Source organism: Manis javanica, chromosome 17 (genome assembly GCF_040802235.1).
Source record: "Manis javanica isolate MJ-LG chromosome 17, MJ_LKY, whole genome shotgun sequence".
Lineage (NCBI taxonomy): Eukaryota > Metazoa > Chordata > Mammalia > Pholidota > Manidae > Manis > Manis javanica.
The window spans coordinates 12009178-12023714 of NC_133172.1; the positions used below are offsets into that span (position 1 = coordinate 12009178).

Consider the following 14537-nt stretch of genomic DNA (forward strand, 5'->3'; position numbering starts at 1 on the left):
GGAAGGAGCCCTGAGGCCCCTCACTGTGTGCCCCCCTACTATTGGCAGTTATCCAGTGAGACACACTGCAGAGGCACACAGGAGGTGCATCACAGCCAGAGGACCCACCGGGTGCCACACACATCACCAACACCAGCTAGCCCGGATGTGGGGGCACACGTACACCACCCCATCACACCACTGCAGCCATCACACCCCAGCATGTACCCTCACACAGACTATACTACCCCGCCACACAACTCCAGAGACTCACCAACATGCAGAAATAAAATGCACACCCATCATATCACAACAGAATCACAATCACAGCCACAAAGGGCCATGTATGTTAAACACACCCTCAGAAGACTACATCATAGACACATACATCACACGCTTCACCGTAGGTGGACTTGAACCATCTCACGTGGATACCCACAACGATGTAACCCACGGACGCATGATCCAACACGTCCACACCAGCACCATTGCACACTTTCAGGCCTCAGACACCACACGAGCCTTTGAGGACATTGTTGCTCAGTCACACATCATCACACACTCCTCTCCTCTACATCTGGGCCTGAGCAAAGGGCCACAGGGCAAAATTGCCAAAGTGTTGCTAATTGTGAATGAGAGACAAAAAGGTGTACACAGACACACATGGCACAGTAATTCACCGAAGCGGATCACACGGCACCATCCCACACACCCCCTACACATATTGCAGTGCTTCACACACACCTTTGTTGCACCTGCAAACACCCCAGTGCCCCCACCCACACTACACACACATCCCATCTCGGTATGTGTATACACACACAGACACACAGCTGGCACCCACACTCCAGGGCCGCCACACACTGAAGCCTGAGGAGTCACAGCCTCTCACCCCTAGGGGGCTGCTCTGCAAGGAACACTCCCAGACTCTCCTTGCAGATGGTAGGGGCACAGAGCACATGAGAGCATGTCCCCATAACCTTCTTAGAATGAGGGTACCCTCCCACTTTGGGAATGGAGGTGTGGTGGTGATAGGCGAGCCTGGTATGGGGAAGGGGAAGGTTAAGGTTAAGGACCTGGTCAGGGAAATGTATGAAAGGCTGAAGGCCAGAGTAAGACACAAAAACAGGGAGACAGAGACAAAGATTCAGAGCCACAGAGGAATGGACAAGGAGACAGGGCCAGAAAGTAAAAGGGGGCAGGGAATCAGGTTCCTTGGCTTCCCGTAGTATTCAGAGTCAATCCTGTACTCTGACTTGTCCCCATCCCAGCCTGCTGTCCCTTGTTGCCATGGTAATAAGGAGGCTGACTTTGCAGCAAAGGAGGCTGGGCCTGCAGACCTGGCCTGTCTCCATGGAGACTGGGGAAGAGGGAGTCACATCTCCTGACCCAGGTAGTTGGCCCCCAGATCCCCTTCCTAACTTTGCCCTCTTCCTAGGGGAGCACCTGTCAGCATGTCATTATTCCCTCCCTCTCCTGAAACCCTGTCATGTAGGGATGGGCTGGACCCTGGGGAAGGGGACTGGGGGCACAGAGAAGCCTGGGGGGGGAGCAGCATCTGGATCCCAAGAGATTCTACCTCTCTCCTCTCCAGCTGGGCTGGGGAAGACTTCAGCCCCTCCACAGCATACCCCAGACACAGGCCATTGTCCCCCCTTATGCACAACCTCCTCAGACATGAGCCTGGTGAGACTGATGACTATGCATCGTGCTCCCAGCTCAAGGCTCTGCAGAAGTTGGGCGGGGGGGAGGGAAGATTTAGGAAGGTCACAGGGATGGATGGGGACAGGGGAGCTCAGTCAGAGAGACTTAAGAAAAGAAACAGACACAGTTCAGGACCAGAGAGAGGCAGATACAGACAGACAGAGACACCAGCAAAGACAGAGATGAGAAAACAAATTGAGGGAGACAGCAACAGAATTATTCAATGAAGGTGACAGACACAGGGACAGAGAGAGCCAGGCAGAGACACATTTGGCAAACTAGGGAGACTCAAAAGATACAGACTGGGGAGAGACTCAGAGCAGAAATGTCAGGGGAGACTCAGAAACAGGAAGAGGCCCCAGAGATCAGCTGTGTGGTATTGGGACAGAGAGGGGGATAGACCACAAATTTCTGCAGTCATATTCTAGCCACCTCAACAGACTGACAGTCAGGTCCAAGGGCAGAGATGTTGATTAAGTCTGCACAAGAGATGTGGAGACAGCATAGAGACCGAGACACAAGCTCGCCCCTACCTACAACCTGTCCTCGAGGAGCACACACATGGGGCCAGGTTGAGAGACAGCCAGGGGGGTGCTGTGTGCCAGGTGAGGGTCTCTCGGGGTGTGGCCCATTGAGGACTGTGAAAGTAGGCAGGCCCTGGAGACAGGTTGGTGCTGAAAGGACAGCTCCCTGGCTCGGGCCGCCAGCCGAGGGCCGGGCCAGCCTCTCTCCCTCTCAGTACCTCTCCCGTCTGGCTTTCCTCACTGCCCCGGCCCCCTCCCATCTCCACTAGTTTTCTATGGCTTCTGGTCTCTCACCTGCCTCTGTCCCACCTCAATCTCCGCTTCTCTCAGCCACAACTCCCTGGGCCTCTCAATTTCCTTACTTCATCTCTGTAACCCCTTGTTCTTGTCCCCCTGTCCATTCTATCTCACCTCATCACAGCGGTCTGGTGCCTCCCCATCTTTGCCCCTCTTTCTCCTTTCCTCTCGGCCTCCCTCATTCTCTCATTTCTCTCTTCCCCCTGTATCCCATCTCTGCCTCTATCCCTCTCTGCCTCTCCCCACCCGCACCCTGTCATTGTCTCCCCACCTCTCCCCCTTCTACTCAGCCTCGTTTTGGATCTTGCTGGGTGACCTTCACTCATCCTTCCTCAGCTGCAGTTTCCACAGAAACCTCCAGCTGCATGGGGGAGGGTGGGAACCAAAAGCAGACCAACCCTTCTCCGTGCTCTACCGGTCCTTCAGACCCCCACCCCCAATTCTACTGAGATTTCTCACTTGCTTTCTTGGGGGGTGGGGAGATACGTTTTCAGCAGAAACACAGGGTCAAAGTCACAGACAGTTGAAGAGGGCCTCACTGACATACATACAAACACATACACGTGATAACAAAGTCACCAAATCACTCTGGCCCAGGCACACACTTGCTGTCACATAGGCCACCCAGGGCCCTGCCACACTGAACAGTTTGCCTGCCCTCCCCCCACCCCGCCCAGCCCATCTGGTTTCTGTCTTTCTGTGTTTCTGTTCCCTGGAGTCTCCGCCTCTCCAGATCCCCAAATCTCTCCATCTGTCTCAGGTTCTCTGTCACAGGCTCCTTCTGTCCTGAGAGGTCAGGGGAGAACGTGGGCTGCTGGGACCTGGGCTGACCTGCTGGCTGTGGGCAGGGACGGAGAGTGGAGTGCAGGAGCAAACATCCCGTTTGTGATTCTCAGCAGGCTCCCTGGGGGACCCAAGCCCTCAATATCCTCACACACCCAGAAAATGAGACCCAGGTATCCCCGGTTTGGGGGTTTTGTTTTTTTTTTATTCCAACGGGGACTGGGGTGAGGCAGGGGCAGGGATGGGGGCCCAACTGACCCCCTCCCTGGGGGTCTCATAGAAATTCCGAGGTTTCTCCCCAAAAAAAGGAGAGAAAGAGAAGAATAGAGAGGCGCCAGGTGACACCCATCTGCCCAGAGGCCCTCCCCTCCTCCAGAAGTGGGGAGGGCTGCGTCAAGTCTTGGGGAGCCTGAGCAGTCCCAGGATGGGGTTCTCCCTGCGGACTGCTTTCCGCTTCCGGGAAAGGCCCCGCAGCCCCCGGCCCCTGGAGTCCTCTGCTCCTGCACTCCTCTCGTCCGCAGTGGGTGCGGAGTACAGAATCCGCGGCACACTCTGTCGAGTCCACTAGGGGGCGCAGGCAGGCTCCGGTCCGGGCCTCGGACTTCCCCGGGAACCGAAGGCAAAATCGAGGCGTCGTCCCTCGCCCGCTGGGGAAGCAGGGGCGGCGGGGGCCTGAGCCGGGTCCCGTCCCTGCAGTCAGTCCGGGCGCTCGCCCGGCCCCTCCTGTGGTCACTCGTGTTCGGCCAACTCGCGGGGGCCGGCGGGGCCAGGCCTCGGCCGGGGCGGGCTGGTGGCCTCGGTGGGGGCGCCCAGGCCGCGCGGGGGCGCGCCGACCCCGGAGGCCCGCAGCGCCTGGATGCGCCGGCACTCCTGGCAGACGCGCACGTGGGTGCAGGGGGTGGGGACGAGCGGCCGGGCCCCGCCGGGCGGCCCCGGGTCGTCCAGGAGGCGCTGGGGGCCGCCGTGCGCGCCGCCCGCATCCCCGCCCGCGCCGGCCGAGTAGAGCTTGCCGTTGCTGAGGCGCATCTCACGGACGGCGCGCAGCGACAGCAGGGCCCGACTCGGGCCGCCAGGGCGCCGGCGCCGGCGGGAACGCGACGTCTTGCGGCAAGACACCGCGTGCCGCAGCTCCTGCAGCATCTCCTGGCACACCGACACCTGCGGGTAGTGGGGCGCGGTGTCACCATCCCACGCGCTCGTCGCCCGCTTCTCCTTCCTTCTTTCCCCTCCTCCAGCTCCTCTCCGCCCTTCTCCCTTCTTCCTGTCCCTCCTTCGCCTTCTCTCGTCACTTCCCATCTTAACCTATTTGCCCTGCAGTTCCTGATCCCCCTGCGCTCTTATGCTCTCACCTCTTTGCCTTTCGACGCCCTCCCCACCTTTGCCCACTCCCATTCCCTGGGTTTCCTCCCCAGAGAGCCTTGCCTCCTGTTCAGGCTCATATTTTCTCCTGCCTTTTCACTCCAAAGGTTCTAACTACCTCTAGTCATTCCCTCCTACTTGTTTTTCTTCTGGCTCTGATTCATGCCATCATTATTGCAAGACACTGAGTGCCTACTGTGTGCCAGGCACTGTTCTGGGCACTGCAGATACAGCAGAGAACGAAACAGAAGCCCCTGCCCTCGTGGTGGTGTCCCAGTGTGCAGAGACAAAAATAACACATCTGTAAATGTAGGTCCTATGTCAGCTGGTGATGGATGCTTTGGAGAAAGAAAAAAATCAGGAAGAGAGGTGGGGAATGTGGGGAAGGAGGGATGCTGAATTTCAAGACAGGAAGTAGGGGAAACTCACTGAGAAGAGGATGAACCTCCAAGTAAGCAGAAAGGCAAGGTGGTGCTGGGTTAGCTGGGGGTGGGGAGAGCAGGCAGACATGGCAGCTGGGCAGGGGCTGAGGTGGAGGGGCATGGGGTGTTGGAGGGACCCAGTGCAGGTCAGGATGACTGGATTGGGGCACACAAGTGGGAGCGGGGAGGAGATGAGCTAGAGGAGCAATGGTGGCAGCTCTCTATGGCTCACAGGCTCCTGCAGGAATTCTGCTTTCATTTTGAGTCAGATGGGGGCCACTGGTGAGTTTTAGTAGAGGATTACTATGCCTTCCCAGGATTGGCTCTGGTGCTGTGTTGAAAACGGGGAGGGGAGGCCAAGAACAAAGTGCAGGGCCTCTGAGGAGGTGCTACTATAACCTAGACAGAAGAGGGCAGTGGCTGGACCAGAGCGGTACTGGCCAGGTTGGTGAGAAGAGGTTGGATTCTGGGCATATTTTGGAAGTGGAGCCAACAGGATTTGCTGAGGCAGAGGATAGGAAAGAGGGAGGGGTGAAGGGTAACTCTGTGTATTTTGGCCTGAGCAAGCAGAATGATGGTGCTGCCTGGTGGGTGGGCAGGAGCTCTGCATTGGCTACCTGACATTACGTGTGCTACCTGTTAGATGTCAGGTACGGAACTGAATTTACAAACCCTGGGTTCAGGGAGAGGTGCCATGTGGGATGCACATTTGGGGGTTATGGCAGGTAGCCCCAAGATCCTGCCTGCCCATGTTCCCACTCTTGTCTGGTCCCCTCTGCCAATCAGGACTGCTGTGTGACCAATAGAATACGGCTAGGTAAGCTGACATTTTGGCTTCTGCAGGGCTCTCCCCTGGATCACTCACTCGGGGGGACATCAGCTGCCAAGGCCTCAAGCAGCCCTACAGGGAGGACCCTATGTGAAGAACTGAGGCCTCCTGCCCACTGTCTCGGGAATGAGTGTATTAATCATGTTTTTTTTATCTTAGGAGGTTCTGATGTCTTAAAAATCCATCCTGCTGGCCAGGGACAGACTGGCCTGCCCAGAGCTAAACAGTTTTTAGGTAGACCAAAGTGCTGGGAGCTCACCTCTCATGCAAACCGACCAACCCCAGCCTATCAGCCTACATACCCCCAACAATCAGCCTCTTGAACCAACTCATACACCAAGCCAGTATTTCCCCTGCCCTAAATCAACTGAGGGCAGGTGCCAGACAACTAGGGACCATCCCTCTAACCCAGAGCCCACCCACAGTACCCACACTAGCCACTCCTGTTTCCCCTGCCCAGCCTTGCCTTTCCTGTGGAGACCCCAGTAACGTCTGTGGCCTGGGCATTCCCACCACTCTTGCCTTTCCCTCCTGCCAAACCTGGTGCTTCTACTGAGGCCCTGCACAGCATGGTGGGCGCCCTCTTGGAAGCATAAGTAATCAAAATCTTCCAACAGCACTGGCTCCTCTGTGTCATCCTTCAGTCACCCCCATAAATTAAAACCTCACAGGTACATTTTGAGACACTGTGCCCTCTTGGAAGTGGACCCTCCAGCCCTGGGTGAGCCTTCGGCCAATATTGTGACTTGGGGGTGTCCTTGGGAGTATGAGAAAGATGGAACACAGGCAGAGGGTGCCTCGGCCAGGAGCAGGCTCATTCGGGGGCACCTAATGGGGTGAGCGAAGAAAGCGGGTAGCGGCTGGCTGGGGAAAGTGGGTCTGTGTGCTCCCATCCACCCACTCCTGTGCTTTTTCAGGGCAATGGGAGCAAGCCTGTCAGCCGGAGGTGAGGCGGGGGAAAGGGGGAAGGACTGGTGGAGAGGGAACAGTGGGCATCCAGGAGCACAGAGGCGCGAGTGGGCCCGGAACTGGAGGACCTCGGGTAGCACCCTACGGCGGTGAGGCCAGTCAGCAGGCCTGTTTCCTCCGTCGTGTTCAGCTGCCTCCTCGCCTCTCTCCTCCTAGCTTTCCTTGCTTCATCACCTCTGCCACTCCCCAGCTCCTTTCTGCCCCCTTCTCCCTCCTCTCCCCTGCATCCCTGTCTCTGCAGGCGCCGATCCTCCTCTGTCCCTCTCCTGCCCCTGGCTTCTCTCCTGTCTGCTCTCACCTCCGCATGGATCTCCTTTCCTCAGGTCTCTCACCTCCCAGACCCCTGCCTCTGCATCCCTGCAGTAAGGCTCCCAAGGCCACCATCTTCACACCCTCTGCCCCAGGGTCCCACTTCGGCCCCACGCCCTCTGACAACCTACTCACCTCTTCGGACTCTGCTGACCTCCGTGTGGACCATATGAATTCCATGACTGCCACGAAGACAGCAATGATGAGGCCACAGATGAGCACAACAAAGATGCCGCCAATGTTCTCCATGCCCAAACCTGGTGGGGGAGCCACAGGTCAGGGCTGTGCACATGGGGCCGCCAGGGGTCTCTGGGGGGCAAGGTGGATGGGGTGGCTGACCTTTAGCTCGATGGTCCTCCTCCTTGGGGCACCGGCCTCCCTCCCACCACTTGCGCTTCAGGATCTCCAGCCGGTTGTTCTCCTGAAGCTGCAGGATGGCCAGTGTGATCTCATCCCGGAACGGGGAGCCTGGACAGGGCAGATGAGGGAGTGGACTGGCTGTCGGGGCCCCAGAGCCCAGCTGCTCCTCCTGCTTCTGCTGTGTCCCCAGGGTCTTCCCTGTCCACCTGCGAGTCTGACACTGCCTGCCACCTCCCTGAGACTACCCCAGGCTAAGCCCCCACTGCATCTCCCATCACCTTTGTCACAGTCCCCTCCCTGCGGCCTCCCCTCACCCCCCGCCCAGTCTCCGCTCAACACAGCAGCCAGAGGGAGTTTCGGAAGCAGTTATAGATCACGCCTCCTGAACTTAAACTCTTCACTGGCTTCCTGGAGCAGCTGGAACGAGGTCCTTGCCTTGGCCCACAAGATCCCGCACTCGCTGGACTCCCCCCCCCAAGGCCTGCAGCTGCCCCAGCAGTGCTCAGCTCCAGCCACACTGGCCTCCTGGCTGGTCCTCATATCCGCCAGGCACAATCCCACTTTAGGACCTTTGCCTCTGCCTAGAATGTTCCTTCCCTCACTCCATTCAGGTCTCTGCCCACGTGGTGCCTCCTCAGAGGGTCTTCTCTAACTTTATTTAAAATGTGCCAAGCACCCTGCTCCCTGAGCAGCTGTCACCCCTGACACCACATTTAAAGCCATCTGTGTATTGTCTGCTGTCTGCCCGTCAGTAGAAGGCAGGAGGTTAAGGCCTGGCAGCTCCCTGCTATGGTATTCCAGCATCCAGCATGGTGCCTGGCACACAGGGCATCAGACAGGTCTGCCGAGTGAATGAGTCACTAGCCATACCTCTCCTTGCTTGGCCCCAACCCTGGACCATCTCTCTCCTCCCTGCCCTCAGAGTCTCCCCTTCAACCATCCTTGGGCCCACACATCCTACACATATCCCATTATGTGACCCCTTCTCCATTCACTACCATCCTCCTCGAGCACCTACCAGTGCCAGGAGCTAGGGATCGGGGCGAGTGAGTAGGGTGATTAGTATTTTATCAGGCACCTATATTTGCCCAACCCTCAGTTTATAGAAATTAATTCAAATCTCTCAGTGAGCCTAGTATTAAGAGGTATTACCACCCCCGTTTTCTGTATGAGGCAGGTGACACTCTAAGGTCATGTGCTGAGTCAGGGAGGGAGCTGGATTTGAATTCCAGGTTGGTGTGACTACAGAGTCTGTCCCCACAAGGCACCAGGTTGCACCGCTTCCCTGGCACAGCACTGACTCTACTAAAAAGCTGCTGAGATTTGGGGTAATTTGTTGTGCCATAACAGATAACTAATGTAGCAGTCATCAGCATACAGAGGAATCTAAAAGACAAAATATCAAGACTTGGTGACAAAACTGACAATGGGTTCCCTGCACTGAACCCTGGGAAAACATATCCAGGCCTCCCCAGCAGATCCACCCTCCCATCCATTGACATCATCATCCGTTCTATGAGCAGCTGCTCTGAACCAGGCTTTGTGTTTGGTGCAGAGACTATGAAGCCAATAAAGCCAGGGCTTCATCCTCATGGGGGTCCCGGGCCAGTGTGGGCAGTCATAAGCTTCAGGGCCCAGGTGTACTGAGTCATACACACAGTCTCACTGGGTCCCCCCAGCGTCTGCAGGGCTGGAACTCACTGCTCCAAGGCCTGTCTTTGCAGGTGAAGGGTACAGAGGCTCAGAAAGGTGATGTCACCTGCCCCAGGTCACACAGCCAAGAGACCACACACAATACACCCAGCCTGCCTTAGGAGTGCCTGGCCGAGTCCCCGCCTGCTCACTTGGCTTGGCTTCAGAAGCCCAGGGCCCCCACCACATTTGTGAGTACCACTGCTGCCATACCCAGTGGCATGCCGATGCCGTAGCCCTTGGTATCGAGGAGACCCCCGATCTGGGTGAGGTTGCAGTTGAGGCGCCGGTGGTACTCATTCATGGTGGACTCGAGCAGGAAGGCATAGCGGGAGTTGAGGACACGTGCAATGCCCTCTTCCGTGCTCTTGACAAACACACTGGGCTGCTTTGACTGCATGTAGTTCCACATACGCTGATATGTCTGGTATCGTGAATTCTGGGCAGAGGGGGCACAAAGGGTGGTCAGGTGAGGGTCTTTCCATCCTCTGCCTTCCCCTGAGCCCTGTCCCCTGCCTTCCAGGAAGTCTCCCTCAACCCGAGAAAGAGTGAGGAGACCAGAGGAAGACAGTTAGAGCCAGAAAGAGAGAGACGAGACACACAGCCTGCTCAAGGCCAAGTTCAAGTCATCCACACACCCACCAGCCCCAAAAGAGCCAAAGGCTTGGGAAGAAACAGCCATGGTCTGTTTTCAACCTTTCTTCTCTCTTCTACCCCTGGGCCTGTCTTGGTCCGACTCTCAGCCCTGTCTTCCTAGCCTCGCAGGCCTTACTCACAGAAGTTGGAAGCGATGCTCAACCCTAAATCTACCCAGGGCTCAGCCTGACTCAGAGAGACCCATGTCCATGCCAACCAGGACAGCTTACTTCCTATAAGCCATGCAGGAATTCTGGGGAATGCCCTGCCCTGCCCCAGTTATAGCCGAGGCTTTGCAAACCCTGAGGGGCAGAAGTGTGGGGGCCAGCCTGGGAAAGAGGATTCCTGATGCTACTCATGACATGTGCCCTCCCACACTTGCCTCTCCCACTCTGATCTGAGGTCCTGACACTGTTCCTCCTAGGTGCCCCACAGGCCACTCCCCATAGCTTGGCAACCTCTCAAACTTCATCTGGTCTCCCACCTGGGACACCTGGGACTCACCTTCTCCTCATCTTTACCCTTTAGCCACTGGCCCCTGCCCAGCTCCAGCCTCCTTCAGACCACTAGTCTACCCGACCTGCCCCAGAGGGAACATCTAGCTTTAAATGGGTCACCCCTCTGCTCAGGTACCATTCCCACCTCCCTACTTACAGGGTTCAATCTCAGCCCTATCCTGGTATTCAAGGCCTCTGCAGGCTCACCCAAGCCTTCTCGCCAGGCTTGCTTTCAATTCCTTCCCACCACTCAAAAATACACAAGACAAGATGCCTTCACCACGAAGGGCCTTCCCCTGACACTTCTAGTAGCCTCTATGACTCCATTTGGCCCATCCAGCACTGATTCGACATTAGATCCCACATCTGCCCTGTTTCTCCCATTCCCTGGACAAAAGCCCAGTTTGCCCAGCCAGACGGCAGTGCTCCCTGACAGTGCCAGCACGTCCTTCTGCTCCCCAGCCTCCTTAAATGTCACCGACAATCAGTCCCCTCTGCTCCAGGAGGCCCTGTCTGACCCCACTCTGAGCTGCATTGCATGGTGGGGATCCCAACACCAAGCCTGGATGGCTCTAGTGGTCCCACCTGGAAGAATGTCATGGTGGAACCAGCGTGGATGGTGCCATACTCAATGTTCGTCTGATCCGCCAGGTCGTCGGCTGACTCCACAGGCACCTCCATGCGCTGCACGGTGAGGAAGGCAGCCAGGTTGGCCGTGTAGGAGGAGATGATGATCAAGGTAAAGGCCCACCTGAGGGGTGGGAGGAGTAAGCTACAGGCTGGAGCCAGCCCTACCACCCTACGCCTGTGGCCCCACTGGTGGTGCCCTCTCAGTGACCCTGGCATCTAAAAGGCTCGGTGACTGTTGACTAGTGGAAAGGCTAGGAACACAGATTCTGGATTCTGTTTAAATATTGCTTCCTGAGACTTCTGCTTCCAGATATGAGAGAATAAGATGGTCTGGAAATACCCTCCCACTGTGAACAACTAGAAAACTGGACAGAATATAAGAAACTACTTAGAGACACAGGACAAGAGTCATCACCAGACTGCCATCCCTGTAAAAAGAGAAACAAAGCAAGCCTTATCACTGTCCAGGCTGTTAGGCTGGATGTAATTTACAGACTGCAATGCCAGGAAGGGAAACCCAAACAGTCCGGCAATCTCACTGAGTTGCAGAGTTGGAGATCAGACAGGCCGAAATGGTTAGAATTTGTGGGACAAAGGACCTAAGAAAAGGGAGTTGCACAGAAAGAGAGGGTTCCAGAAATCTGTACAGGGTCCCCTTGAGTCTCTGACTGAATATCAACCTGTATACGCATAGCATGAAACTCCAAGGGGCTGGAGAAGAACAATTTTCAAAGAGAGAGCAATTCCCAGGGTTCAAACATGGCTGGGAATCTTTTGAACTCCCTCCAGTCAAAGTAGCAAGATCTCATTGAATACATGAGGCATTCAGTACAGACCCAGAAAAAGGAAAACACCTTAGAAATAGGGTTCAACTAGTCCTAGAATAAAGACTATACTAGACCTGTCCTAAAAAAGCTTAAAAACAGACCTGGAAAGGATTAAAATTATTCACAAGTAACTTAAAAGCCTGCCAGAAAAATTCTCTAAAGTAATACATTCAAAATGTAAACAATGTAAAATTCACTGTCTGTCATCGAACAAAAAATTACCAGATATACAAAGGCAAGGCAACTGTAATTTATAACCAAGAGAAAAATCACCCAATTGAAACAGACCCAAAATTGACAGGTGATGAAATTTGCAGACAAGGATATTAAACAGCTATTTTAATAGATATATTCAGAATTCTCAAGGATATAAAGAAAGACATGAGCATAATGAGAAATGGAAGACATAAAAAAAGAAGTGAATGGAACTTCTAGAGATGAAATATACAACATTTGAGAAAATTTTACTGGAAGGAATTATACAGATTAGAACTGCAGCAGAAAAGAAAAGGGAATTGGAAGACAGCAATAGAATCTATCCCAAATGAAGCAGTGAGGTAAAAGTAACAATGAGCACAGAGTTGAGTGATCTGTGGAATAATATCTAGTGGTGTTACATAAGTGACTGGAATCCCAAAAAGAGAGGAGAGAAAAGGTAACAGAAAAAAAGAAAACTGAAGAAGCAATGACCAAAGCGTTTTTGAATTGATGATGATTACAAACTTGCAGATCCAAGAAGCTCAATAAATCCCAAGTAGCATGAACACGTACACACAAAACCTATCAAGACACTTTATAATCAATTTCTAAAAACCAATGACAAAGAGAATATCTTAAAAGTAGTCAGAAGGGGGAAAACATATGCAGAGAATCTAAGATAAAAGTGACAGTAGATTTCTTGTCAAAAAGTATGCAATCCAGAAGATGATGCAACAATGTGCTGAAGGAAAAAAACTGTCAACCTAGAATTCTACATCCAGCGAAAAGATCCTTAAGCAAAGAAAACACACAAATTTTTCATACAAACAAAAAGTGGGAGAATTAATTGCCAGCAGACTTACTCTTCAAGAAATATTGAAGAAAAGTAAAAGGAAATAATACTAGATGGAAATTTGGATGTACAAGAAGGAATGAAGAACACAGAATTGGTAGATGTATGGGTAAATATAAAAGACATATTCTTCATTTGAAAAATGTCTTTAGAAGACATTTACTGGTTAAGCAAACATATACAATCCTAGTATACTGTGGGGCTTGCAAGATATATAGAAGTAATATACATGAAACTGTAGCTCAAAGGATGGGGGGAAGATGGAAGTATATTGTTGTAAGGGTTTCACATCTTATGTGAAGTGGTATAATGCTACTTGAAAGTATTTTATAATAAATTAACAATGCATATTGCAAACCTAGAGCAACTACTAACAAAAATAAAAAAAGAAGTATAATTAATAAATCAATAGTAGACATAAGACAGAATCCCAAAACTCTCAGTAAATCCAAAAGAATGTAGAAAAAGAGGGAAAAGGGAACCAAGAATAAATAAAAACAAATAGCAAGTTGGCAGATTTAAACACAAATATATCAGTAATTTCATTAAAGGTTAAATGGTCTAAAACCAGGAGTTGGTAAACTATGGCCAAATATGGCTTGCCATCTGTTTTGTACAGTCCTCCAGCTAAGAAATGTCTTCGCACTTTTAAATGGTTAAAAAGAAATTTTAAAAATAATATTTCATGATATATGACATATAAAATTCAAATTTCAGTGTCAGCATACACAAAATAAAGTTTTATTGGAACACAGCCACACTCATTTGTTTACGTATTGTCTATGGCTGCTTTTGCACTACAGAGTTGAGTAGTTGTGACAGAGACTCTATGTCCAGCAAAACCTAATATATTTACTATCTGTCCCCATCCTTTAAAAGTTTGCCAACCCCTGCTCCAAGGCCTAAGTATATGCTAACTATAAGAAATCAACTTTAAATAGAATGATATAGGTAGGTTGAGAGTAAAAGGTTGGGGGAAAGACACCAAGCAAAAGAAAGCTGGGGTGGCTATATTAAAATCAAATAAAGGTTAACTTCAGACAAGGAATGTTACCACAAATAAAGAGGAATATTATATAGTGACAAAGGAATCAATTCATCAAGAGGATATAACAACCCTAAACATTTATGCATCTAACTACAGGCCTCAAAATTCATGAGGCAGAAACTGAAAGAACTGAAGACAGAAACAGATACAATTTCCCCACAATTATAGGTGGAGATTTCAGCACTCCTCTCTCAATAATTGATAGAACAAGCAGGCAGAAAATCAATAAGGATATATAATATAGCCTTGAATAACATCTAACCTACTGGCCCTAAATGCCATTTATAGGACACCGCACCCAACCCCACAGAATACACGTTCTATGCAAGCACACATACACTGTTTACAAGAATAAACCATATGTTGAGGCACAAAACAGGTCTCAATAAATTTCAAAGGATTAAAATCCTACAGAGAATGTTCTCTGACCACAGTGGAACTAAACTAGAATCAGTGATAGAAAGATCTCTGGAAAATCCCCAAACCCTGGCTCCATCACTGCTTAGCTGTGTGACCTTGCACTCACCTGTGAGGTGAGCACAATCATAGGCCCCTCTTCACAAGGCTCTTGTAAGAGCGAGGTGCACCGGGCACAGAGCAGGTGTTATACAAGAGTGTGCT

The 14537-nt window shown here is 52.3% G+C and overlaps 1 protein-coding gene across 4 annotated transcripts in view; it reads right to left on the bottom strand.

Moving 5' to 3' along the window:
• Positions 1–3470: 3470 nt before the first annotated feature.
• The window catches only part of GRIK5 (glutamate ionotropic receptor kainate type subunit 5), a 53362-nt gene continuing 42295 nt past the window's right edge, over positions 3471–14537 (bottom strand). For all 4 annotated transcript variants that reach the window (XM_073226515.1, XM_073226514.1, XM_037013901.2 and 1 more), the window contains 5 exons: positions 10946–11111; positions 9441–9666; positions 7515–7643; positions 7311–7432; positions 3471–4445 (listed from right to left, as the gene is read on the bottom strand). In XM_073226515.1, coding sequence (XP_073082616.1) covers positions 4017–4445; positions 7311–7432; positions 7515–7643; positions 9441–9666; positions 10946–11111 — 1072 coding nt within the window. In that variant the 3' untranslated portion in view covers positions 3471–4016. The remainder of the gene's footprint in view (positions 4446–7310; positions 7433–7514; positions 7644–9440; positions 9667–10945; positions 11112–14537) is intronic.